General features: G+C 34.6%; 2 protein-coding genes across 3 annotated transcripts in view; both read left to right on the top strand.

The window, feature by feature from the left end:
• The first annotated feature begins 972 nt into the window (after window positions 1-972).
• On the top strand, window positions 973-20,318 carry LOC101900695 (ras-like GTP-binding protein Rho1). 2 transcript variants are annotated; one of them, XM_005190432.4, is made up of 5 exons: window positions 973-1,254; window positions 2,898-3,058; window positions 13,876-14,025; window positions 15,656-15,736; window positions 15,810-20,318. In XM_005190432.4, exons 2-5 carry the CDS (start codon window positions 2,903-2,905, stop codon window positions 15,999-16,001), a joined length of 579 nt encoding a protein of 192 aa, XP_005190489.1. In that variant the 5' UTR covers window positions 973-1,254; window positions 2,898-2,902; the 3' UTR covers window positions 16,002-20,318. The 2 variants fall into 2 exon arrangements, with proteins under 2 accessions (XP_005190489.1, XP_005190488.1); XM_005190431.4 differs by lacking the exon at window positions 973-1,254 and adding an exon at window positions 2,153-2,723.
• Window positions 20,319-23,247: 2,929 nt separating this feature from the next.
• The window catches only part of LOC131803917 (uncharacterized), a 289,037-nt gene continuing 284,603 nt past the window's right edge, over window positions 23,248-27,681 (top strand). The window contains exon 1 of the mRNA XM_059125839.1: window positions 23,248-23,752. The gene's annotated coding sequence lies outside the window, so the exon portion shown is untranslated. The remainder of the gene's footprint in view (window positions 23,753-27,681) is intronic.

The raw sequence follows: 27,681 nt of genomic DNA, 5'->3' as shown, positions 1-27,681 counted from the left end.
TTTATAATTATAATTAATCTGATTCCTCATTCAGTCAGTCCTCTTTACTGCTGGAATCATCCAAAAGTGAATACATCAGTTGCTCCATATTTTCTCTTTTTGTTTTTTGCACGACAAATATTAGTTTTTCCTTTAGTTTTCAAGTTGATCAATTTCTTTATTGAAATGTATCAATACATTTTTCAACCTTGTTAGCCCTGCCAATTAAATGTCAAATTTACAATTTGCACATTTCTGCTCGGCCAAATTCATGTAGCTAAAACAAGCAGAAATGTGCACCACTCAGCGCCATTTTTTTCTCGAGAGAGCTGCAAGTTTTGCTAGTTTTTGGAGTACGGGAACGCGTTGTAGCAGAATTAGTGCTAATTAGTACTAATTTGGTGGTTCTGGAACACAACTTATGTTGTTACGATATCATAACAACAGAGGTATTTTCAAAGGGTTGCCATATATTAACTCTGTCTTGTCCCATCTTTATACTTCTATGTCTTTGGTGGGAGTTTCTATGCATTTTGTGTTTGATAAATAAAACACATACCCATCATAAACACTTTTCTAAATAAATTGCAAATTTACCTGATATTAATATTGTAAATGCTTTTATTCTTAAATTTATTTTCTTTTACTTGGCTATCATTTTACTTTGGATGTCAATGGTTTCACTTGCATCTGCTAGGATGATTTTTAATAATAAATCACAAACTAGTGAAGTAATCCTATTATACTCTATTTCTAAAAATGTTGCGGAAAATTTATAGTCTATATGCTTTTTTATTCCAAAAATAATAAAAAAACCTACTTTGAAAATTAATATTCTTTTGTGGTTAACGAGTATTCCATGAGTATCAAATACCCTACGATAGTCGGTATTTATATCCGCCAATAAAACTATAGTTTTCTCACTCCCACTTATGGAGTTTCGGTATATCCGTCTCGCTCCCTTTTTCATTTTTTTCTCTCATTTTTCTTCGTACAACATCGGAAACTAACGTCAAGTCAAGGCGTTGTCTGTCATCATAATTTTCAAGTAGACTGCATGAAAAAATTTTTTGGAACTAAGTGAAAACATTAAGCAACTTAACGAAATAAAATTAAATTTTTTATTATTTTAAAGTGGTGTTGGAAGAAAACTAAACGATACGAATTTGCAAAAAGTAAAAAGAAAGTATAGGAAAACGAGTGCTGTTGTACAAATAACACAAAAAGAAGTACATTACATTTTTGTCAAGAGGAAATTAAGCATATTAAAAAAATGTATGTACGAAAATATGGGTAACAAAAAATCTAGTATGCAATTTCCAAAAATAAGCAATGAGTGCGAATGCTATAGGCCAATACAAAATGGGCATTATTGTTTTTAAAGAAAATTGCCAAAACGTTAAGGAATTTTGGGCTTGCATTAAAATGTTGGAAACTTTTTTTTTGAAATTTCACGAAGAAGAAAAAAGTGAATTATGATCATGAACGATGATTGAATGCGTTTAAATGTGTGTGTATATATAAAGTGTACGTGTGTGTGTGTTAATAAGAAATTGGAATAAAGCAGCGAAAAAATGAACGACGAACGGAACGAATGAACTGTTGTGTGATGATGATTAAGGTGGAATGTATACGGTTTTACACAATAAGGGTTGTGTGGTGGGGAGTGTACAAGGAAGGGCAGCAAACACATACTACTTCTATTTCTGCTTCTTCTTTGTATTTGCCTGTTTTTTCTCTTCTCCATTCGATTCTTCTACTTCAGCAGCAAAGTCAGCCTGCCTGCCTGACTGCCAGTCACTAGTACTTGGTGCTGATGATGATGAAGAAAAAAATTCAATTGTATATCATTGAACACAGAAATAAAGAAAAAGCTTCTTGAAAAAAGCAGCCAATGTTGTAAAAAAAAGAAGGAAACTTTACAAAAAAGTGAATTCTGAGGAAATAAATTTGAAATACTTGTTGATAATTAAGGTACAATAAAAAACAAGAAGAAGAAAAAGGTGGTGGTGTGGACGACTTCGCCTTTGCTGCCTCTAGTACTAACAATTACAACGCAACAACCAATTGAATCGAAAATTTTGTGTCTCTGGTCGCTGATTTTCTGTTACAAAGCACATTAAAGCAAAACAAAAAGCAAGCAATTTTGTACAAAATAGTTTTCTCTTTGTAGCCAACATCTGTCAATTTTGACACTGTGTAATGGGCAAAAACAAAATGTTTTGGGAAAGAGATGTACGCAAAATTTAGAATGTCAAACTACGCACTTGAACGTCATACGTAGAAGACTTCTCTTCTACGTCAACTTTTAACAAGGAGACCAATCACGACAGCAATAACAACAACACCGACGTGCTGGCGGAGGAGGAAAAAAAAAACAAATAAGTGATAAACAATTCTTACTCACCCAAGAAAAACTTAAGCTTATTGAAAGCAAACAAAAAGTTGTTCTTTTCACATTTGTGTCATAAATTCGCGTATTGTAATACTTAAAACGCTTGGTTTCATTGCTATGGGGCTGGCTATTACGGGAGCACAGCCCAGCAGCAGACCACCATATTAACATTGTCATCGTCGTCAATTATTTGCTGTTTTCTTTCTTCTTTCGCTAAAAACGTTAAACTTCCAACCAACCAACCAGCCAGTCAGTCATTCAGCCAGCCAATCACCACCCTCCAAACAAATTGGAATACTTTCCTTTTAAACGCTTAACTACATCTACAGTATGGGCCTTAAAAAAAGCAGTGGGTGTTTAATTTCTTTATATATTAATTCATATGTATCTAGCTAATTATGGAAATTGTCATAAAAAATCATTTCAATAGTCATTTGTTGTTAGTTTTACCCTAATTTCTTTTTCTCAATTTGTTACTCATTGTTTTTCTACTTTTTTGTTTTGTTTCCTTTTTCCATCCTAGAACCAATGACGACGATTCGTAAAAAGTTGGTTATTGTTGGCGATGGTGCCTGCGGTAAAACTTGTCTGCTGATTGTCTTTAGCAAAGATCAGTTCCCTGAAGTGTATGTGCCCACTGTTTTTGAAAATTATGTGGCCGACATTGAAGTCGATGGTAAACAGGTAAGTCCGTCATATGATAGATATTTTTTTAAGCCAAGCTGTTGCTTTCCGGCGACAGCTACGACTAGTCAAATACACCCAAAAATAAACCTAACCTCAATCAATTATATATTTCTGGTTTGCACAAAACGAATTCGTTGTTAAAATATTTCAATTAATAGGTCGTCATCATCGTTTGTTTTCATCTGAAATATTTATTTGCCTTTGTTTTGATTTCCAATAAATTTCGGGATTTTTTCTCTATTGTTAAAGTACTTTTGCACTGCTATAAATTGTTCTACTTATTCGTTTGTTGTGTTTCGAATGTAGGTACGTGATTTTTTGCTTCTTTACAATTTTGTGAGAATTTCTTTCAGTTGTCAAATGAAATGTGCCAGATCTCTTTTTGTTTGTTGGCACATGCCTCACTTTAGTGTAGAGTAGATTGTTTTACATTGTTATTGTTACTTTCTTGCTAATTATTAGCATCCTTCGATATTCTGTGAATATTAGACAAGAGAGAACCCAAAATGTCACCTATTGAAGTCATATAAAAATTTGTATTCAACAATTGGGTATGTTCAGTGAGGGTCAAAGAAAAATTGCTCTCAGTCGCCAAATGAAATGTGTCAGATCTCCGTTTGTTTAGTCATGTCTCGAAAAATTAATTTAGTATATTGCCATTCATTGTGGTTTATTGTGAGTATATTTAGATATTCTGGTTATATTATTAAAAACTTGGGAGCCAAATAAATATTTGGCAACAAGGAATTGTATTCTATTTAACTTTAGAGCTTTCCAGCAGGTGTGTTTAAAAAGGAAAGCCGGGGAATAAATTCTCTTAGTTGTCAAAAAATGCGCCAAATTTTAATGTGCCCAGCATCTAAAGTTCAGATGATTTTGTTACAATTTCTCACCACATCTTTGGATATTAGTTGTGTAAATAGTTGAATAATATTCTATTGAAGTTTAAAATCATAGTAACGCATTAAAGAACAAGTTCGATTAATTCCAATTTTGTAAAAACAATTTGTAACTATAGCCTCAAATTAGTATACCATTTAATACGGATTTATCAATAAAATGTGAATCCATGAATTGGTATGTAGCTACGAAAAGATTCGTATTTAAATTAATCAAAAATAGAACTGTGTTGGCATGTTTGTTTGGGATACCGTAGTATTTTGTTGTTGCAAAAATCGTCAGGCTTAATCCCATTATTGTTGTTTTTAAAAAACAACATTTGTTTATTAGTGGAGAACGATGGTAATGTTTATCAGGGGGTAAGGCAGGGAATACCTAGGTTTCGGAAAGAGCCACCAATCCTCATAAGTTCCCTTGTTTTTCGCCTGGGATATTCACTCCAGAAGTTATTTAAAATAACTCCTATGACAGAAAACTTTTTTACCCAAGTGACGAGATCGTAAGCTCAATAGAAGAGGAACCAAAGAATTATATAAAACTTAAATTCTTTTGGAAAATCTTCTAAACCTTACAATTGCACTATAAACATCAATTTGAGTTTGAAAACCAGTGGACCTAAGAAAGAAATGAAATTATTAATCCAATAATTTGGAAACATTGATAGAAGACTTAATCATATTTTCATCCTTGGACGTAACCCACCATAAGATAGAGGATATGTTAATTGTGTTATTCAAATGTTCTTCCTTTTGTTGATAGCAATTTCTTTTCTTGTCAAAGTTTTGCTCAATAGGTCAGCAACATCTCAGGGTTTTATTGGAATATCATAATATAATTCCACTCAATTTACAGTATTTAATTGTTTTCAGATAGACTTATTTCTGAAAAGATTTCTAAGGTTTACTTCCATTCTCAATACATAATTCTGAATAATAAACTATCTTCCACCAAGACTTCTCAAAAGCCACCGTTAAGACGAGAGCTATCTAGTACAGACTTTTGTAGAGGGTTTATCTAATGTTTTTTTTGTGCCGAAAAAATTGGTAGCTTTCAACAGCAAATACCTCAAATAGATCGCGCTACATATTTTTTTTCTATTACCAAAATTCTTTAATTTTATTTTCCAAGTATAAAAATAGAAGGATCTGCACAAATTGTCCGAAATTGTCATATCCAAAAAGCGCCTATTTTCATCCCGCAAATACCTATAATCTTCAACAGTCATCGCAATTTCCATTCTTCGTATTTATTATTCCCCTAAATGGAAAATGAAACTTCGACTGGAAGTGAAAATCAGAGTTCACATATTTTGGGCCATATTTCCTCATATCTTTTCAACGGGCGGCTACAAAATTGATAAACAAGAAACGTTACTATCTGTGGGCATTTCTAAGAAATACCCGTTGGTTCAGATGAAGACACATTTGTTGATGGTGGAGGATGACGACGGACGTACGGATGATTTGTTCTTGGCAAATATTCCCAATTATCGATTTTGCTTCTTTAAATAATTATACAAAGAAGAAACCCCTGACGAACAATAAAACCGAACAATGCATTATTTAAAATTTCAATTTGTTATAAATTGACGACTGTTGTGAACATAAGAACGTCTGTCCAATCAACCTATCCAAACGTACAACAAAAGTAAAACACTCACAGAAATATTTTCAAAAAGGAGCAAACAAAAAGAAAACAAGACAAAATCTGCTGCTACAAAGAGATGATATTGTTGTTGCTGTTGGATGATGGAGATGATGATGAAAACAAATTGAAATTAAAAAACAAAATGATACAAATACAAACATACGAACGCCCAAAAAGACATCACAACAGCAGATACACTAGCAGCAAGCATAGTCATAATCATAGCCAGCCAGCAGCCACCACAAACGACGAGGTTCGTCGTCTGAGCCAGTCCAAAGAGTCATATGAAAGCACTTTTAATACAAATAAATATACAAACAAAAATGAAAAAAAAAAAAAGAAATAATAATAACAAATGCGGCGGCGACAACAACGGCAACGACGGCGGGAGAAGTCTATATAAAACAACAAATTCAAATGACAAAAGGAGGAACCGAGCGAACGGCCAACCAACAACCGGCCAGACGACTAGCAGCGTAGGGAGAATAAAGATATGCGCAGACAACTTTATATTCAAATGCGATTGTTGGAAAAAAAGAAGAGACCGAATAAATACTAATAAAAACAATACACAAAATAAACGAGTCATTGAAGAGATCACGCGAACGAAGAGATACTGCAATCACGAGTGATATATGGGCCAGAAGGAGAAGGTGGACTAGGTTCATGTAATACAAAGATTGGGGCCAAATTATTTGGGTAATGAGGTCCATGGGATTTTTTTATTGTAACTGAATTGTGCCTAGCTGCTTCTAGGACCCTAACCGAAGCACTAAAATTTCTCATTTGGATAATTAGGCTTTATAAATATTGAGGAGAGAGATACACACTGACTTTATCCTACGATATATTCATTTGTTTGCCGAAATGCTTCAGAAAAAATCACTTTATTTATGGACGTAGGTAGAACTTGTCATCAAGGGGGCGCAACACATCCATGTTTTAATTAGAACGTAGAACACAAAGCTTGTGGTTATGTTTGAACTTTTGAAGGACGTGTATATGCTGGACGTATATCGTTTTTTGATTTCAAGGGGAAATATAGCACATTTATTATAGTTGTGGTTGAACTTTTTTTTTACCGAGAAAACCTGCTCTTCAATGGTGTTTGGAAGGTTAGGGACGGAAGTTCATGTGAAATAGATACACATTTGTAGATTGGGTGTTCCAAATATGGGTTATTTTTGGTAATTTTTCAGTTATAGATGTGATTTGATTTGGCACCGTGTGGGCGTGGTTGTCTCGATGATTCGATCTTAGCTATAACAACCAAGCCAGCACTGGAACAAAAGCATGTGGTTATGCTGACATATCAAAAGAAAATGGTCCGATGCAATTCCCCCGACGACATTCTGACAGGACTGAATACCACTTGTAACACAGGCCAGTATGTAGCCGCATAACCAAGCACTGACCGCCGAGTTGCTTTATAAATTATGAGAAAGGTCTCTATTCTCTGTAAACCATTGGCTTCCTACTTTTCAATTTTTAATCTTAGCTTGGGCTAAAACATAAAAGTGTACTCTAGCATGATTAATCAACCAACACTGGCCGCAGATTTACTGGTGAATATTTTCACATTTCTCCCATTGAAGAAGGCTAGAAGGCAAACCATGTACATATATCCTCCACGTCACATAGAGGGCATGGATACCCAAGATATACAGCTTAAGAGTTCTTTCAGATATCACCCTAACTAGGGATAGTATTTTGGAGGTCTTCGCTTCGCCCTTTCACTTTTGGAGTGCTCAGAGGTATAACATTTAAAATCACTGGCGCAATTCTTTGTATCAGAGCGAGTTATGCGCTGAAAGTGATGGAGTTTTTCATCCTTTTTTCGAGATGTTCAAGGGCAATTTAGGCGTTGCCTACAATTAATCGGTTCCCACGTTGCAACACTTCTGTTTATACATTTTAAATGTATAAACAATTACTTAAAAAGTGCAGTTTCCGAGAGGATACCCTGCGTATCCAAGGATCAGATTTCATTTTCTAGAGCAATGACCAGCTACCATTTTATACTCATTTACCCAGCCTGGTGAGATTACATTTTTTATGGCGATCTGTGGGTCTCCTTATGCGGATGTGAATATTCTAACTTTCCGTTTAATTTGATCTGTCAGTACTGATTTGCTTATTACCTGAGACGTTATGGATATTTACAAAATCTTCTGAATTAGAGCATGTTGCCCTCCCAGCGGAATTGTTATCCTGATTATTATAAAGAGTTGTACACATCAGGCGCCTGTATCAAGGCAGTTCCCATTTGATAATATGTATTTTCGTCAGAATTGCTAGCCTAAAGCCTAGGTCAACTATCATAATAGTTCGATAGTAATGCTATCCCTCACACTCCTGTTCCGCCCCTTCCTCAGTACAAAGAAACCATATCATTATTGTAGACTTCAGATTCACATTGAGCTTGGTTTTCTGTACTGCTGCGTCCGATGATTTTAGGCAGAGGCCTAAAAGTTAAAAAGCAGTAAGTTCGGCCGGGCCGAACTTTGAATACGCTCTACCAACGAATTTGGAAATTTTCAAAAAATAAATTCCGTTAAAAATTCTTTTCTAAAATCGTCAAAATACCGATTATTGGGGGGTACTGATATATTGGGCCTATACAAAGACCGGGACCTCCACTGACAAATTACTGTCATAGGCTTTTGTATCCATTACGAACTTCAAATACCAAAGTTGAAATAATTCCGGTGAATAATGTCGCTAAAATCATTAAAATATCGAATATAGGGAGGTACCCTTACATGGGGGCTATACGAAGTCGTAGACTTGCACAGACAATTTTCTGTCTTAGGCTGGCTGTAGTATCCACAATTCCGGAGAATAATGTCGCTAAAATCAATTTACGAACTTAACCTGCCTACTGGCAAAATAAACATGCATGCAACATTTTAGCCTTCTATCTCAATTCGTTCGAAAGATAGCGTGATTACAATAGATAGACAGGCGGATATCGCTAACTTCGACTTAGATTTTTAGATTTTTCGACTTAGACTTAGAATTTTACGCTGATCAAGAATATATATACTTTGTTGAGTCTGACATGAGTATTTCGAGGAGTTGCAAACGAAATGACAAAGTTAATATACCCCCCATAGTATGGTGGAGAGTATAAAAAGTATGCATTCCAAGACTTTTATAGTTTGAAAAATTCCTTGAATTATCTTTTTGAAACGATCCTATTTCAAAATATTTTAGAATGAATTGCAATGATCCCTAAAATATATATCAAAAAATTAACAAATTACAAAATATTTCAACACTATATCCCTTTCCCATGACGATCAACCTCGAAACACTTTCCATTATCTCTTAATACTAAACATTTTTTGCTTTGCTAAACTTCTTAGCTCACTATCACCATGTCAACCTCCTACTCCCTCCCCCCTCTCGAATGATGATAATAATGTTGATATTTTTTATATCATTATTTACATTTGAGTCATAATCATTTCCACAAAAAAAAAAAATCCATGTTATCTCCAACGGAGGCATGTATGTACGAAGTATGTGAAGTAATGAAAGTATACCTTGCTCTTCACAACTTGCAAACACCCCAACCACCTCTCGCCTTGTAACTACATCACATGAATAACAACATAGATGGGTGGATTGGCAAACAATCAGAAAGGGGTAGAGGGAGGAGTTAGTAAAGCAAGAGATGATCACATAGCACAGTTATTTTCAGAGGGGTTATGTTTGGCAAAATCAATAGTTATTGTTTAATAAAAGCGGGGTGATGTTATAACGTTATATGATCGTCTAGAGGTGGAAACAATTGATACGGAATAAAGTAGATAGGTTGTGGAGGTTAAGATCGAACAACAATATTTGTATAATAGTGCCTCCTATTTAAATAATATTGATAATTTTTGTAAAATGACTAATATTGTACATACCAATAGATGCGCAGCATTATTGCACCTTTATTAGAGATGTATTTGATGTAATCATATTGGCTTTTTGATATATGCTATTTTATTAGTCCATTCAGAATTTCAATAATTTCGATGTATACGGGATTTTTTCACGGAAATTTATTACCTGTACAGGAAGAGTACTCAACTGCACTCTTAAAGTCCACAATGTGTTAGGGTTCTTGCTGTCTTAGTCATAACATTTTATTCGCTATCAAATCGCTGCTTATCGGTTCAAGTGAATAGCTATAAATAAATAAATAGAATTGGAAGAAATGCATGTATCATGTTTGTATTCTGAGAGATAACACAATGGGAAGAAATCATTTTCCTTCCAAATTTTCTTGGAACAAGATTTCAGCCCCTAGGTGTTGTAAAATTGTCCTTCATTCATTCAATGATTGGGGTGTGGAAATTTACTTTTTTTCGTCGTTTTTAACAATAGGACTAAGATATCTTTCTTTAATACAATATGATAGGTAGCATCATAGACAAATGAAAATATAGACAACGAAATGGTCTCACCGTTTATCTTCGAAAAAATCGGATCAGCAGATGTCGTTTATATCATTTCAGGGTTTTGAGTGGAAATATTGAAGTCACTCAACTCTTATATGTTAAAAATAACAAAAACTGTAGGATATTTGTCATTTGAAAATTGTTGAGTATGCAAAAAATTGTGAGAGACACCAGGATAAAAAAGACAAAGCTAACTTTTCGTTGTCTATATCTTCATTTGGCTATAGTAGTATTGCGTATGCAATATTTGAGTGTTGAAAAGTCCCTCATGTGAGGATTATTGTTCCAAGATTGTTAGACCTTAAATAAAACTATAGACAAATTTCTTTAATAAATCTTGGGCGTAATAGCTTTTGTCTATAGTTTTATTTTTAAGGTCTAACAATCTTGGGACATTAATCCTTACATGAGGGACCCTTGCACAGTTTGCATCATATTGCATCATATTATATTAAAGTACTGACAGGGGAAATTAAAGGGAAAATTAGGATAAGTAGGATCACAGGTCGCCATAAAAAATATAATCTTACCAACTGGATAAATGACAAAATGGCAGGAAATGAAATCGGAGTTACCGGATTTTTCATCCCCAAAACACCTCATCTTTATAAACCACAGGAATGTTAAATGTCCTGCAATTCAGAGAGTTCCCCAACCGTCGTTTCAGACAACTACCCACCATTACTGATATTGGTGGGGTAGCATCATCCCAAGTCAGGGTCACAGGCAGAGTCCATTCCTTCCCTCCGAAATTAGGTATTTTCTGTTATTTTTTAATTTTTGGAAATTTAAAATAGGCAGATCACCCAAAATATTGTGGGAAACGATAAATTGTAGGCAACGCCTAAAAAAGCTCCATCACTCTTAACTCATTACTGGGACTGATACGAAGAATTGCGCCAGTGATTTTTACAGGTATGCCATTGAGCACACCAAAAGTGACAGGGCGAATCGAAGACATCGAAAAGGGCGATATATCCACAACTTTTAAGCTATATCTCTGTGGTATCCACGCACGCTATGTATGGAGGACATATGTATATGGTTTGACTTGTATCCGATTTGGTCCAAACTACGTACATCGTAATATCTTCATCAAACTTAGATCGAGTTCGGAGATTGGCAATTTCGGTTCACTCCTTCTGCTTCATCCTCCACAACATTTTTCGATCGAAATTTTCAAGAATAATATTTTACTTCACAAAAAGAGAACGTATAATCCGAATTTGCTCCAACCTTTGCAAATCCTAATATTGGCATCAGCGCTAGGTCAGGTGCGAAAATGCCGATGAGAGAACATTCGTTGTCCAGCAGTTTGTAAACAAACAAATTGTTTGTGTTTACATGCCAAAGAGGTCAGCTGAAAATGAGCACCTTCGGTTGGCCACCAGAACTCAAGCGTCGGCCATCGTGATGGTGTGGGCTACCATAACAGCCGATGACCGCTCTCTGTCCGAATATTATCGCAAAAATATTCTGGAGGGTGCATTAAAACCTTGGGCACGCAAACATTTTGGCCGCAGACCTTGAACATTCATTCCAATAGGACCCAGCACCATCTCATTCGCACACGCGGCCAAGAATGGTTACAAAATGAGGTTCCTGGCTTCATATTCAGCGCACAATGGCCACCAAAATCTCCGGATAACAATCCGTTGGACTATTGTGTGTGGAGTATTTTGGAAAGCAAGGTTGGCACTAAAAAATACCAAAGTGTCGATCACCTAAAGCAAGCGCTTCGCCGGGAATGGGCCAAAATATCGCAGAGCAAGATTCGGGCAGAGTGTGACGGTTCATTTGGCTGTTTAGAGGCCACAACTCGTGCCAAAGCTGACCAATTCGAACAAATCCAAAGTTATTCTAAAATTTAATGCTATTTCCGACATTTTTTACTTTCATTCAATAAAATTTAAAAAAAAGGAATACATAAATAATCAAACATTGGCTGAGGGTATAAACCTTTTGGCAAAATCGACTGATTTGTCGAAGACGAACAAGGTTTAAAATATATACATATTTTGCCGCCACTGAGCCTTTATTTTTTCTAATTAGCCTTTTTTCTAAATTCGATTTAATTAGACACTTTGTTGAAGTACTCTATCACCCCCGCGCCTCCCCCGTGGCGATAAATATTACTCTACACTACTAGATAGAAACAGTTCATATGTTTGCCTTATCACTGAGTTTTGTTGTTTTCGCAAACATTTCCTATGGCAACATTTATGACGACATTCGTCTCGTGGATGGATATGTAGAAGTGGCGTGTTTTTAAATACTGAATATAATACTGAAATATTGCATGAAATCAGCAAAGTTATTAATTTGTCATTTGTCTCACTTCAACAACTACCAATTGGCTGCTTAAGTCTGTCAAAGGCAAAGGTTTTTTGTTGGTTCCTCATGGCTATTTTTAGAATTACAAGTAAGAAATAATTTCGAAGTTTTCTGGCGTTGTTGTTGGTGTTGCTGTTTTATCGCTTCCTCACCTCTTTTTGTGTGTGTGGATAGATGAAATTAAAAAATTCCCCCTAAATGAAATTATGTTTTTTTTGCATTTTATTCTTTTTCATATTTTTATTTTGATAAGATTGTAATTAGGTATATTTTTTTCCACAATTGGAGTAGGTCTTGTGATAAGAAGTAAAGAAAGTGGGGACATAGTCTTATTTTGCTTCCAGTTCAGTTGCCTTTTTAAGAAACTGTTAAAATTATTTAAAAAAGTGGGCTACAATACTTTGCTCCCATCGCCGCTCCCCCTTGCTGCCATTTTCGTTGGGTTTCTGAGTTGCTGTTTATTTTTTTTTCATTTTTGTTTTGGCAAAATATTCCCCTAATCCCTCTCCCTCGTAGCCCAATGGAATTCTATTCTCTATCTTCTTGTTTTTTTGTTTTTGCTGTTGCTGTTGTTCGCCGTCATTGTTTGCTATTAGCAGACAGCACAACATCGGAGCAGACACACACACGCCAAGAATAAAACCAGCATTGACAGTCGCTGCTGCTTATTGTTGGGTGCTGCTGCCACTGCTGGCTGACGTTGTTGTCGACAACAACAGTGACGATGATTAATAATTATGGTATTTCCTCTTTTAATTGGCCATTATTCCAGAAATATACCATAGACATGGTGGAAAAGAAATTAGCGGTGGGGTGGTAGAGGTCGCTCGGAGGGGAAAAATTATTGAAGCTTGGCCGCCCTACAAATTGCTCTAGTAGTTCTGTTTTACTTTTTTTAATTATTTCCATATATTGTTTATTTTTTTTGTTTTGTTTATTGTTTACACGTCACATACAGTAATACCAAGTAACAATTTTTTGTAGTTCTCTCTCTCTCTCTCTCTCTCTCTCTCTCTCGGTGTGTGTCTGTCTTTCTTGCCTTATCTCCGTTTAGTGGTCTGCTGGTTCATTGGTTTTCATTATCAAACAAAATAAATAGGTATATGAAGAAATCAATTAATAAAACAAAAGCCTTTATTCCTAGCCCTAGATTGATATCAATGTCCAAGCTAAATGTGTCCATGGCATGAGATTTACAAGTTTGACCCACACACACAAGGCAATTTGAGTCAATTAAATTTGTTGGAAAATATAATTTTTGTTAACTTTTTTGTGGTGTATTTGATCTGTTTCTCTAGGACGATACGAAAATGAATTCAAAAGAAAAAAAAAACAAATTCCAGCCAAAAGTTATTTTTTAAAATAAATAAAAATCTAACATTTGTTTTACTTTCGAGTTCACTTTTGAATCGCCATTAATTTCGATTTGTTATAAATATTTCTATATTATTAACTTATATATTTTTCTATAAATTTCAGGTTGAATTGGCCTTATGGGATACAGCTGGTCAAGAAGATTATGACAGACTTCGTCCACTCAGTTATCCCGACACAGATGTTATATTAATGTGTTTCTCAGTGGATTCACCCGATTCGCTAGAGAATATTCCTGAAAAATGGACCCCAGAGGTAAGAATTGCCAAACAAGAACTAGGCATTGGAAGACCCTTTGAAAATATGCATGAAAATATCCACAGTAGACACCCTCTAAGTCCGTCTACTCTAAAATATACAGCCTATACAGTAGGCGTCCTCAGTACCTACAATACCTTTAAAGGTTGTGGAAACCTTTTTTTGTAGAACACCTATGTTAGAGAAGACTTTGGGAAAGTTTTTGTTCTATAGAAGACCTTAAGAAGATTATCCATCTTGCAGGAGACCTGTTCTAAAAAGAAATTTTATTCTATAGAGCACCTTTAAAAGTATTTCCATCCTATAGTACACTATAAGGTGTTGAAACTTATAGACCTTAAGAAGGGCTTTGTGTTCTTTTGAAGAATCCATCCTAGAATGGACCTTTAAAAGGTTTCTTTATACAAAACATTTAGAAGATGAGAACTCTAACTTACAGAAAAGCATTTTTTTAAAAACCTTTTTTTATAGAACACCTATGTGAGAGAAGACTTTGGGAAGGTTTTTGTTCTAAAAGAAGATTCTCCATTTTGCAGGTGACCTGATCTGAAAAGAACTTTTATTGTATAGAGCACCTTTAGAAGCCCCATCATCCTATAGTACACTATAAGAAATTTCTCAAACATAGCCCTTTTTCTTGGTTTAGAAAAAGACATCGTTGAATTGACCTTTAAGAGGTTTCTTTATATAGAAGACCTTTAGAAGATAAGAAATCTAACATACTGGAAACCATTCTATAGAAAAACTATCTTACAGAAACCCTATCATACAGAAGGTTTCTGTTCTCTAGAAGGTATTAAGAAAGTTCTCTATATTGCTGGAGACCTAGAAGGTCTTTTGATCTGTAAATAAATATTAAAGTGCCTTCAAATTATAGTCCTAGATTGCCTCAAGGCCTCTATTCTATAGAATTAATTTAAAGGCTAATCTGCCTTATAGAAGGCCTTTGGGAAACCTTCTTTCCTATGAAAGACCTGTCCAACGCCTTTTAGAAAACCAATTTCTACCGAAAGTCTTTAAAAGAACTTGTACTAGAAAAGGTCTAATGAAGACCCCTTTGTCCATAGAAGACGTTTAGAAGGACTTTTCAGAATATAAGACATTAAGAATGCTTTCTAGCTATAGATGAACCCAAGAAGAAATTCAGAAGGCTTCAGAAAACCTTCCCATCGGAAGACATTTAGAAGAACTTTTGTCCCATTAAAATTCCTAAGAAGACCTTTTATTTTATGGAAGGCATAAGATGCAAGACCTTCTGAAGGCTCTTTTTGAGTATAAGACTTCAAGAGAATCTTCTAGCTATAGGTAAACTAAAGAAGGTTTTCTATTCAAACAAGACCTTTGCAAGATCTTTCATACATAGAAGACTCTGAGAAGTTCTATCTATAGAAAATTTAAAGAAGCCATTCCAAACATGACATTCAGTTCTATGAAATATCAAAGGGATCTCCCAGTTACAAAATACAATTAAAAAATTGTCTATCTCACAGAGGGCATTTTTAAGATTTTCCATCCCTAGAAGAAAATTTTTAGGCCTTCCATCTCCGGAAGACCTTTGAAATATCATATATCTTTAAGCCCCTCTTCTTTAAGTTTCCTCATTAAACCCTTTAATTTTCTATTACAGGTCAAGCATTTTTGTCCAAATGTTCCCATTATTTTGGTGGGTAACAAAAAAGATTTGAGAAACGATCCCAATACAATTCGGGTAAGTACTTTGGAAATTCAATTCCTTTTTAATTTTCTTAAAATAATTTTTCATTTTTTTCTTTCTAAAATAGGATCTTGCAAAAATGAAGCAGGAACCTGTTAAGCCACAAGAAGGTCGTGCTATGGCTGAAAAAATTAATGCCTTTGCTTATTTAGAATGTTCGGCCAAGTCCAAGGAGGGTGTTAGAGAAGTGTTTGAAACCGCCACTAAAGCTGCATTGCAAGTCAAAAAGAGGAAGAGGACCAAATGTAATTTGCTCTAAAAGAGTTCTACTTCATTTAAAACAACAACAACTACAGCAACAACAACAACCATACTTTTTTAATAAAAACACAATCAACAACAAACAAGAACATACAATTTTACTTCTACAACAACAACAAACAATAAAAATACACACAAACACCTACAAGAAAAGAAACAAAAACAGCACATTTTTACTTCAAAAACAATAAAGAGACAAAAAAACATCCTCCTGGAATGGAAATTATTGAAGAAAAAAGTAAACTTGATTGAATGCAAAACAAAAAACACAAAAATCACAAGGTTTTTATACGTTCCACCTCCACTCCTCCTCCTCCTCCAACAAAAACACAATCTCACTCACAGCAGCAAGAAGAAGAAAAATCGCAATTCGCTAAAAAGGAGAAGTAAAACAAAACTTTTTTCAGTCAAAAAAGAAATGGAAATCACACTCACACCCGATTTAACACAGCAAGAACAACAACTATTAAAGAAAAGAGGAAGAAGAAGAAACAAAAAAGTGTTAATTTTTTTGTTTTTCTTTTTTTTTACGTTAATGTTTTCGTAAATAATTTATATATGTAATTTTTTGAAATTTACATTTTATATATATACATAATAATATCTAGTTTATGTGGTTTATTAATAATTTTTTTGCTTTTATTTAAAAAAACACACACACACAAACAAAACAAATTAAATATTTTAAAGATTTTTTTTAAATTATATTTAAGTTGATAAAGAAAGAAAGATAAATTAATTAATATTGGGGGTTCTTGTTTAATCGAAAAAGCATGATCATATTTTTTACAATAACAATTAGAATACAGTTTTTTTTTTTTAATTACAAAATGAAGCGGAACAAAAAAGAATTAAGTTTTGAAGCCAGCAAACAATATGAAGTGAGAGAAAATGAATATGAAGCAGTCTTATCTGTTCCCAGACCTCAAATCAATGGGGAGAATTTTCGATCTCTTTCCTTGTCGTACTACTGTTTTCCTCTGTATTTATAATAGCTCCAATGAATGAAAAGGAAAACTTGGAATATATCCTGAGAAATACATGAAATTCTTTGTGTAGCCGAAGAAAAAATTCCATAAACCACCATATAATTCACTATGTGACATAGACAAGTTGACTTCCTAGAGAACAATTTGTTATTAGGAAATCTATGCAAAAACTATGCCATTGACTTATGTCAAAGGCTATTTTATATTCAGAATAGATTTTCTATAAAGAATATAAGAATTCCAGTATTGATCTAATGAAGAGAACAGTTGGAATAATTCGTTCAGCACTAAACAAATGTTCGACTGGATATTTACAAAATGGTCACTATCAATGACTTGAGTCAAATTAAGTTAATACAGATCTTGAATTTCTACAGTAATTCGAACACTGACGTATATAATTCACATTGTAGAAGAATCGATATAGTTTGTATTCCATCAATTTGAATTTATGAACGTAATTCTGTTGACAATTACAAAATATTAAAATTTTAATACTGCCCCCTCTATACAAAGAAAGATCCATGGAGTGGCTTTTTTCCCTTGAGTACTTTCTGAAAAACCAACTTTCCCATCTGAAATTCCATGATTTATTCAATACCTTTGGCGATGTAGACATTCTTGCATTTATTCTTATCATTATTTTTTGTTATATGTCCAGATTTTAATTATTTATGCATAAAAGTAAAACCTTTGCGCACATATCAGGAAGAGGGGGTCGAACATTCTTTCGTTACCTACCCTACCTATCCTTGGGAAAATTTAAACCAAATTAAAATTTTTGAGGGAGTACCGAGACAAGTGGAAAACATAAATTGTGCCAAATCCTTAGTTGTGAGAACCCCAAATTATTTCAATTAAGAAGTGTGTATACTTTGAATTATTGGAATATAAAAGGGAATTCCAATCATATGAAGGACCTTAGGTATGCGATCCCCAAATTGTTTCAATTAAGAAATGGATATTCTTTGAGTTATTGAATTTTTCGAAGTGAAGTTGTCTTTTCCTTTAACGAAGTAATAGACAACTCTCTGGGTTTTAAGTTATCAAATCCGACTTCCAGTTGAAATGGTGGGAATTTGCATTTATGAGGCCTTGGAAACATGGATTGTTACGAATTTGGATTTCGGTTTATGGAAATATTGGATTTTTCTATATACCTTAAATATATAATAAGATAATTTAAACCTGAAAAATAGTCTTAGCAAACAGAATTAGTTTCCAGTCCCAACTGAAATCCATGATCTATTTATTCCTTTTTCACCAATATTTCTCTGGACTTGTAACTTTGCTTCGTATTGCTGTTCAATAACATCTCAACAAGAACTTCGAAACTTTTTTTTTTCAAAACTTGGACATAATAGGTGCGTCTGGTTATTTATTCCAGCAGGAATTGTCCAGCAACTTCTTTCTGAGGGAGTAAGGTAGTTTTATTCTCTTTAGCAAGAAAAAGACGAAAAGTAAACAGACGGTATTCCTGCAGAAGCTAGCAACTAATCAGCTGATTTGTCAAGACATCACCAATTTGGTCCCCATTAAAAGAATAAAAAGAAATAAACAAGTTTTATAAATAAAAAGGAAATTAGCAATTAAATAAAAATATGAGCAATAAAAAAATAGATTTTATGTGTTCCCCGGAATCCTTTAAACGTGTTGCTAAGGGTTTTTGCCTAAAAACGTTGGAAATAGTCTTTTATTTTCTTCTTGCATATTAATATTTATGTTTTTTCACATTTTGTAAAGTTGTTCCCCAAAAACTGCTGATTCCAAATAAAATATTCAAATTGAAAGCGCAAAAAGGAAATAAACAAACAGTAAAAACATCTGAGTGAATGTCGTTGAATGAGAAGAAGAAGAAGAGTTGCAAGTGATTGCAAGAAGACATTTGTCTAGCAAGAATTTGCAAACTCTCACTGAAAGAACTGTCAAAATGTATCTCTCTAACCGCTCTCTTATGCAGAACTTTCGGGTTAACAGACAAACAAATTGTAACAATTGTTATACATTTTAGGGTAACCAGACACACCTAATGTAGTTCCACAAAAACAAAGGCAAAAAAGTCTCACTAAATAAGGAAATAAATAACAGACAGACTCACACAAACACACAAAGTAACTATTATCGCGAAAAAAGAAAATATTCAAAATATTTTTTTTTCAAATGTGTGTGGCACTATTTTCTCCTATAAAATAAACACATGAAGAAGATGAACAAGTAACGTATACAAAAAAAAAAAAAAGAAAACTGATATTTTATTACAAACAAAGAAGAAAACTCTATCAAACAAAACAAAAAGAAACCGCCAATTTAAAATGTATAAAAATGAACTTAACAATTACCACAAACTAAATGCATTCATATATATATTTTTTCTTAAAAAATAATACAATACCAAAACAACAAAATAATACAAAAACAACAACTCGTAAAACCAAAAAATGAAAATCACTTAAACACAACTTTTTTCTTAAACCAGAAATCCTTTGTAAAAAACACAAACAAACAAGCGAAAAACAAATATTAAGAGAAATCCCCATCTTCATTCAAAAACACCTCAAAATTTATATAAAAATAAATATAATACATAATAATTATAATTAAAAAAAAAAAAAACAAATCAACAACAACAAAAAAACCTATTTTATATATAACAAAAGAAAAAAACAAACAAACAAATGGAAATTATATCGCTTTTTTATAAAAAAAAAAAAACAACAAAGAAGAAAACAAAAAAATCAAATACAAACAATGTCTCGTTTTTTATTACAAAACTAATGTAGGCGTGTGTATGTGAGAGATGGCACCAACTGAGTAATAATTTCGAATTGGAGCAGTAATTTTTTAAAATAAATGTTAACATTGGTTGCCAATATCCAATATTTTAATGGCACTTTTCAAAAAAAGAAAAAATAATGAAAAGAAAAAGGTTCAACAATTTTCCATTAAAAAATATTTTTTTAGTAAGCGAACCATTTCCATCCCATATTGATGTAATATAAAGCATATACATTCTTTGATAAACTAACTACGACAGATTTTGCCATAAATCCCGGATTTGATAAATGGGAATTAGCTTTGTTGTGAGAATCCGAAACACTTTCTCAGTCCCTCTGTGCAACTTTAACATACACACGCCCGAAAGAAGACACAAACTACTAATACTACTACAACAACCATCTACATCTTTTTTGACATGTCCCTACTCTTCCTTTTTTTCTGTTGTTTTTGTGTGCTGTTCCCCAATTTTGGACGAAAACCGATAACAAAAAGCCTACAATACAATAAAAAGTATAAAAAATGCTATATACATATATATATTTTTTAAAGAAATAAGAAATATTACATTTTTGTTTTAGTATGTATTTATATTATTAATAATATTTTGCCTTTGATTTAAAAACAAACAAAACTACTCTATGTGTTTATGTTTATGTTTAACTAAGTATATATAGTATTTTTTGATTTTGCTTGTATCACTTACACTTTTCTTCCCCGCCTTCCTCGATTATAGATCTTTTTTGTTTGTCTTATTTTGTTTTTTGCTTCCATTCTTCCTTTTTCTCCTACTCCTTTAATTTCCTATATACCATAATTTCCGTGTAATAAGGTTGGTGTTCGTTTTATCCTTTAATTTATATTAAAAAAAATCAACAAAACAAACAAAAAAATCATTTGAAAATTTATTAAAAAAAAAAAAAAACAAAGAGAAAAACTTTTTTGTGTGTATTATGCAATTTGCATAATATTCCTTACAATAAAAAAAAAATATTTTACTAATACATACATACATTATACATACATATAATAAAAAAATGAAAAAAAAAAAAAACAATCTACAAAAAAAAAAACAAAAAATAAATAAAAAAATTAAAAAAAAAAACAAGTTGTTTTTTATTTGTACATAGTCAGAGTTAGAAATAAGATGGGTTGGATCTAAATTCCGTCTCGAGTACACAATTTTGTCAATGTGTTTGTTTCTGAATAAACCCAAGCAGCGAGCATCTTTAGTAAAATTGTAGTATTTTACTCGTGACATTGTCACCAGTACTAGTGCAAAAGTGTTGCATCAAAACCAATGTAATTTCCTATGGACATTTAACATAGGCTTGTCATAGGAAAAGTAACAGTAGACCATGACTATATTGTCTAAGTAGTTCTTTTGGGACCATATGGCGACATTTGAACCAATAGAAGACGATGAGTTCTTTTGAGATCATATGGAGACATTGACCCAAATAGTCATTTGATGCTTTTTAGGAATGTACTTGTAAAATAATAAGTATTTAAAAACGTTACATTTTTAATGGATTTATTAATTAACAAAAATAAAATATGGCACAGTTCAAACTACAGACTATATTTAATTAAATTTAATCAAACAACAAACGGTTTTGTTTTCTCCTGAATGTTGACGATTCTGCAAAGAATTGATCACAATTGCACCCGAGAGCTTTTGAACGGTGGCATTCCATCGATACTTGTCCAAAATGAGACCAACTTATCGTTGTTGTGTTTCTACGCCAATAAATGTTTTTTTTTTTTTTTTTTTTTGAAGGGCTATCATTTTCATTAATATGGGTTTCTGGGCCATATATACAGGGTGAGATAAAAAAACTGGAACAAAGTCAAACGCCATCATTTTTACATTGTTTTAAATATTATTGAATGAAAGCAAAAAATGTCGGAAATAGCATCAAATTTTAGAATAAGACCTCGAGCTCAATTTTATTAAACTTACATTAGAATAATTTAAAATAAAGGTGGAATGAAGTAACTAAAAATCAGAAAATTTCAGAATCGAATTGGTCACCTTTGGCACGAGTTGTGGGCTTCAAACGGTCGATGAAACCGTCACACGCTGTCCTAATGTTGCTCTAAGGTATTTTGGTCCATTCCCAGCGAAGCGCTTGGTTGAGGTGATCGACATTTTGGTATTTTTTTATTGCCAACCTTGCTTTCCAAAAAAACTCCAGATACAATAGTATAACGGATTGGTATCCGAATATTTTGGTGGTTTGGAACCTCATTTTGTTGACATTCTTGGGTTGCGCGTGCCCCTGAGTGCGATGGTGCTGAGTCCTGTTGGAATGTCCAAGGTCTGTGGCCAAAGTGTTTGTATTCCCAAGGCTTTAATACACCATCCAGAATATTTTCGCATTTATTCTGATGCCACGGTCGATTAATACAAGCGGAGAGTGACTATCGGCTGTTATGGCGGAGCACACATGACCGGCGATTGAGTTCTGGTGGCCAACCGAAGGTGCACATTTTCAGCTGACCTGTTTGGCAAGTAATCACGATCATTTTCTTTGCTTACAAACTGCTGGACAACAAATGTTTTCTCATCGGAGAAAACCAAATTCGGCAGTACACCACTTTCGGCCAAGCGGAGCAACTCTTTAGCTCTTTTGAGTCTATTTTCTTCTTGTTGCGCGGTGTAATTTTTCGCACTTGTTGGAATTTCAATGACTTTACCCCGAGCTCATTTTTTTAATATTTGCGAGTGTAATTTTGCGATATGTTGAGCTCACGAGCCATTTTCGGCCACTGCGACGCGGGATTCGACCAGGCCGGTTCTTTACTTTTCGAACCATTCCAAATGCGACATCTGTGTTTTTCAAAGCCATAATAGGTGATGAAATCTTCCGTAGATCTTGCTCTAATGAGCTCGTTAATGGAGCTCCTAATGGACTCATGCTTTCGACATTTAAATATAATATGATCGGCGGTTTCCTCAACATTACAAAGATCACACATAGTTGAAGGTTCCACACCAAAACAAGCTAAAGTACTGTAGCAAAAACGATGGCCCGTTAATATTCTATTGATTTACTTGTTTTTTTTTTTTTTTGTTTTTAAGGATTAATGCCAAAAACTGTATTTGGGCTGTTACAAGTTATGACAGGTTTTGTTCATGGCATGTTACCGCAAAAACACGCAACCATTATTATCTCCTAATTTTAGGTACTAATACTGTGTTTTTTGCAAATTTAATGTAACCATACAAAATTCTAAAATTAATTAAGACAACTGCCTAGATATCTAACATATTTTTTTAACAGAAAACGATAAAAAAAATCCTTTTAAATGCTCTCTTGAAGGGGTTAAATGTTTGGGGTATGTTCAGTGCATTCCTTTAACAGTTTCCCCAGTGTTGCTCACATTCGCACTCAATTAATAAGCAGTCAGCTGTCATTTGCAAAGTACACAGAAAAAGGAGAGCGAATGCATTAATGTCCTCTCAATTGTGTTTTTTGCTTATTGGAGAAATCCCAAATTCGTTCGGCTAAGAAAAAGTTGTAATATGTAATTAGTTTTTTTGTAATTTTTCTAATTTGAATGCGAAACAATTCGATTGTTAGTTGTTTTAAGTGCAAATAAATTACGTGAAAACGGTGCTTGAAACAGGTCTTTTTGGTTGCAAGCAAGTTTAGTAGTGTCGGAAAGGGTTTGATAATTTTGTATGCTGCCAAAAAAGGATGCAAAAAAGTAAAAAAATATCAAAAAAAGTTTTTAAAGAATTTGTTAATGAGTGAAAGTAAGTGTTGAATTAAATTTCAAATAAAAAATTTAAAGAATTTGTGCAGAAAAAATATATATTATAAAGAATATAGGTGTTATTAGACACCACAACAATTTTGACAGAACTTTATTTCCTGTTGTCCAAACAGTGCCATCAATCTGTACATTAAGGACATACAACGTTGAGTTTGGCAAAAAAAGCCAGTAACAACAATAAACGAACCGTCTGCAAAAGGAGGTAAGTCCCAGTCTCATAGCCATATGCATCGAACGTACATACCCAGCTACATAAAGATGAAACCTTTTTTCCTAGTCTACGCCACATGTTTTCTAATTTGCTTTTTGTTGTTTTGTTTTCCCCGGTTTCTTCTGTATTTACAAAATATTTTCTCGTACCTTTTGTCTACGCGCGTGTGTGTGCTTGCCGCAGTGATGCCAATGGCGCGTCGTATTCAAAAAGCGTGCAATAAAAACCTTTTTAAGGATATCAACGACTTTTTGACGATTTATATGATATTTTGATTGAAATAAATAAAATTTTTATTCCCTTAGCCATATGGGTAGATGGGGTATGCATAATTTCATACAGCCAAAACGTGCCTCATCGAAATATCGGTTTTAGACCCTAGGTCTCTTTGGTCCATATCCGTTTCAGGACATTTGGAGTCGATCTAGCGATGTCTCTCCGTCCGTTCGTCTGTCTGTCTGGCTGTTGCGCACGATATCTCTCGAAGGGAGTATCCAATTTGGCCCAAACTTGCTACATCGTAATATTATTATCAAACTTAGATCGAGTTCGGAGATGGACAACATTGGTCCACTCATTCTGGTACTACCCAAAAGGTCGACATTTTCATAAAAAATGCTTTGCTCCAACTTTACAAATCGTAATATTTCAATCAGTGCAAGGTCAGGTGAGAAAATGGATAATATCTGTTCTTTTCATCAAGTACCTCCCCTACAAAGGGTAAAAATTTTGAATAATTATAACTCTTTTAAAATGTAATTTAAGTGTCCGATAGTTTCAAATTACACACATGACAATATTTCTATTAACCCAAGGTCTGGTGTGAAAATGGAATATATCGGTCTACTTCTTCTGGTACCTCTCCCACAAAGGGTCAAAATTTTGAATGTACATGAAGCTCATAAAACTATTCCATTCAAATTTGATATAACTCAATATTTCCATCAACACAAGACCCCACAAAGGGCAAAAATTTTGAATAACCAAAACGATTATACAATTCGATATATTAATATATATATATATATATATATATATAAAATATCAAGATAACCGGATTATATATATATATATATATATATATATATATATGTATATATATATATATACACATCCCAGTATTTCTACTAAAACAAGATATGCTGTGAAGATGAGATATATCAGTCCACTCCTTCTAGTTTATTTCCCATAAAGGGTCAACATTTTGAATATCCTTGAAGATCATAAAACATTAAATTATCATCCGATTCCATTCAGACTTGATACATCTCCTCAAATTTCCCACATACAAACATTTTTGATAACACAAGATCTGTTGATGATATATATCCGCGAACCCCTTCTGGTACCTCATCCACAAAGGGTCACAATTTCCAATACTTATCTGTCATAACTTGCGAAACAAGTCGGCGATTCTTAACAACTTGCTATATCTAAATGTTTTTCCTAACCAGATATCTGATATGAATATATAATTGATGGGAATTTATGATTTCGCATAAAATTGGATATAAATGTTCTGCATGCTTCAAATTTTTGCACATACCAATATTTTTATCTGTACTAGATGAAATATGCAAACGGAATACTTTGGTCCGCTATATCTCTTATATTTATATATATTTCCACATTTTCCAAAAATGTGCACATATCTCATATCAAGTACAGGAAGTGGTCGATATAGTCCAAATCTTTCAATAATTTCATTGAGTTGGCATCACTGTTATACCAAAATCTAACTATTATGCATGTCAAAGAATGTAATTAATATAAAATATTTATTAATTTCAATCCAAATGGACCCGAAAGCTCTTCTTCCCCCACATTATCCAAATATTAAAACTAACCCAAAAATTGTCGTGTCAGTCTTTCCATTTCGTCCTTTGTCATTTTGTCAAAATCAAAAATCCCATTATGTAGACATCACTGATCGCTTCAAACAATAGCGGGAGTAAATAAATTATATTTACGTTCCTTTGCTGTAGTTGTTGTTGTTGCTGTTTTCGCCATGTTTAATATAGTTTGGTTGCAACGAACCACGTTGATGATAGCTGGCTGTATGACTGTGTGTGTTTGCCGCACTCCACTGTTCTGGCTTGTTCTCTCAAAACCCGGCTACTCTCACTTTGCTTTGTGCAAATTCAATTCAATTTCAACAACACGGAAGTTCAAAAACAAAGTTCCGCAGCAGCATCCATTTCACTCATCCATGAGCCATCAACCATCATCCATCAGCATGGTATTGTTCTTATTCTGCTGCTGCTCTACCTATTGCTGTCTGCGGTCGTTTGTTTTTTTTGTCGAATTATTCTTCTGTACTTCGCTTATTTGCTTTTATATAGCAGTTGGTCTTGTTGTAGCTACAAACACTAAACGTTGCTTCACTTTTCATACAAACGCAAATATTTGGCGAAAAGGAAATGGAAACGGAAGTATCCGTTTGATGTTTGATTTCATATAGGAAAACAACAGTTTCATTTTCAAGGTGGCCAGATTTGAAGATAAAAATCTTTTCCAGATAAAATACCATTTAGGGGTCTTCTATAGATGAAGGACCTTGAAGAGGACGTCGGGCGATGGAATACCATTAGTGCTTTCGGAGACCACCTAGAGGCCGTATACTAAATGGTCTCTAAGGACGTCCACAGTAGAGTAGATGGCCTCGGAGGACGTTTACTATAGTGTAGATGGCCTCTGAGGCTGCCTACTATAGAGTAGATGGCCTCCGAGGACGTTTACTATAGTGTAGATGGCCTCTGAGGACGTATACTGTAGATTAGATGGCCTCGGAGAACATCTACTGTAGAGTAGATGGTCTCTGAGAACCTCTACTGTAGGGTAGATGGCCTCGGAGGACCTGTACTGTAAAGTAGATGGCCTCGGAGGACGTCTACTTTAGAGTAGAAGGCTTCGGAGGACGTCCGCTGTAAAGTTGGTGGCCTCAGAGGACGTCTACTGCAGCGTAGATGACCTATGAGGACGTTTTCTGTAGCGTAGATGGCCTCTGAGGACGTCCACTGTAAAGTGATGACCTCCGACGACGTTTTCAGTAGAGTATATTACGTCTGAGGGCGTCTACTGTACAATAGATGGCCTCTGACAACGTATATTGTGGCTTAGATGGAGTAGTAGCTGGACTCAGAAGCCACCTACTCTCCGGCAGAGTAGCTGGACTCAGAGGCCATCTACTCTCCGGCAGAGTAGCTGGACTCAGAGGCCTTCTACTCTCCGGCAGAGTAGCTGGACTCAGAGGCCTTCTACTCTCCGGCAGAGTAGCTGGACTCAGAGGCCTTCTACTCTCCGGCAGAGTAGCTGGACTCAGAGGCCATCTACTCTCCGGCAGAGTAGCTGGACTCAGAGGCCATCTACTCACCGGCTGAGTAGCTAGACTTAGGGGTCATCTACTCACCGGCTGAGTAGCTGGACTTAGGGGTCATCTACTCACCGGCTGAGTAGCTGGACTTAGGGGTCATCTACTCACCGGCTGAGTAGCTGGACTTAGGGGTCATCTACTCACCGGCTGAGTAGCTGGACTTAGGGGCCATCTACTCACCGGTTGAGTAGCTGGACTTAGGGGCCATCTACTCACCGGCTGAGTAGCTGGACTTAGGGGCCATCTACTCACCGGCTGAGTAGCTGGACTTAGGGGCCATCTACTCACCGGCTGAGTAGCTGGACTTAGGGGCCATCTACTCACCGGCTGAGTAGCTGGACTTAGGGGCCATCTACTCACCGGCTGAGTAGCTGGACTTGGGGGCCATCTACTCACCGGCTGAGTAGCTGGACGTAGGGGCTATCTACTCACCGGCTGAATAGCTGAACTTAGGGGCCATCTACTCACCGGCAGAGTACCTGAACCCGGAGGACATCTACTCACCTGCTGAGTAGCTGAACCCGAAGGACATCTACTCACCGGCAGA

Source organism: Musca domestica, unplaced genomic scaffold, assembly GCF_030504385.1.
Source record: "Musca domestica strain aabys unplaced genomic scaffold, Musca_domestica.polishedcontigs.V.1.1 35, whole genome shotgun sequence".
Lineage (NCBI taxonomy): Eukaryota > Metazoa > Arthropoda > Insecta > Diptera > Muscidae > Musca > Musca domestica.
The sequence above is the reverse complement of the archived record's forward strand: the minus strand, read 5'-3'. Positions and strand labels throughout refer to the sequence as shown.

Excerpts from the sequence above, each read along its gene's own strand:
- LOC101900695 (XM_005190431.4), top strand. Across the intron at positions 3,059-13,875 it reads TTGAAGTCGATGGTAAACAG|GTTGAATTGGCCTTATGGGA; the intron begins GTAAGTCCGTCA and ends TATAAATTTCAG. Across the intron at positions 15,737-15,809 it reads ACGATCCCAATACAATTCGG|GATCTTGCAAAAATGAAGCA; the intron begins GTAAGTACTTTG and ends TTTCTAAAATAG.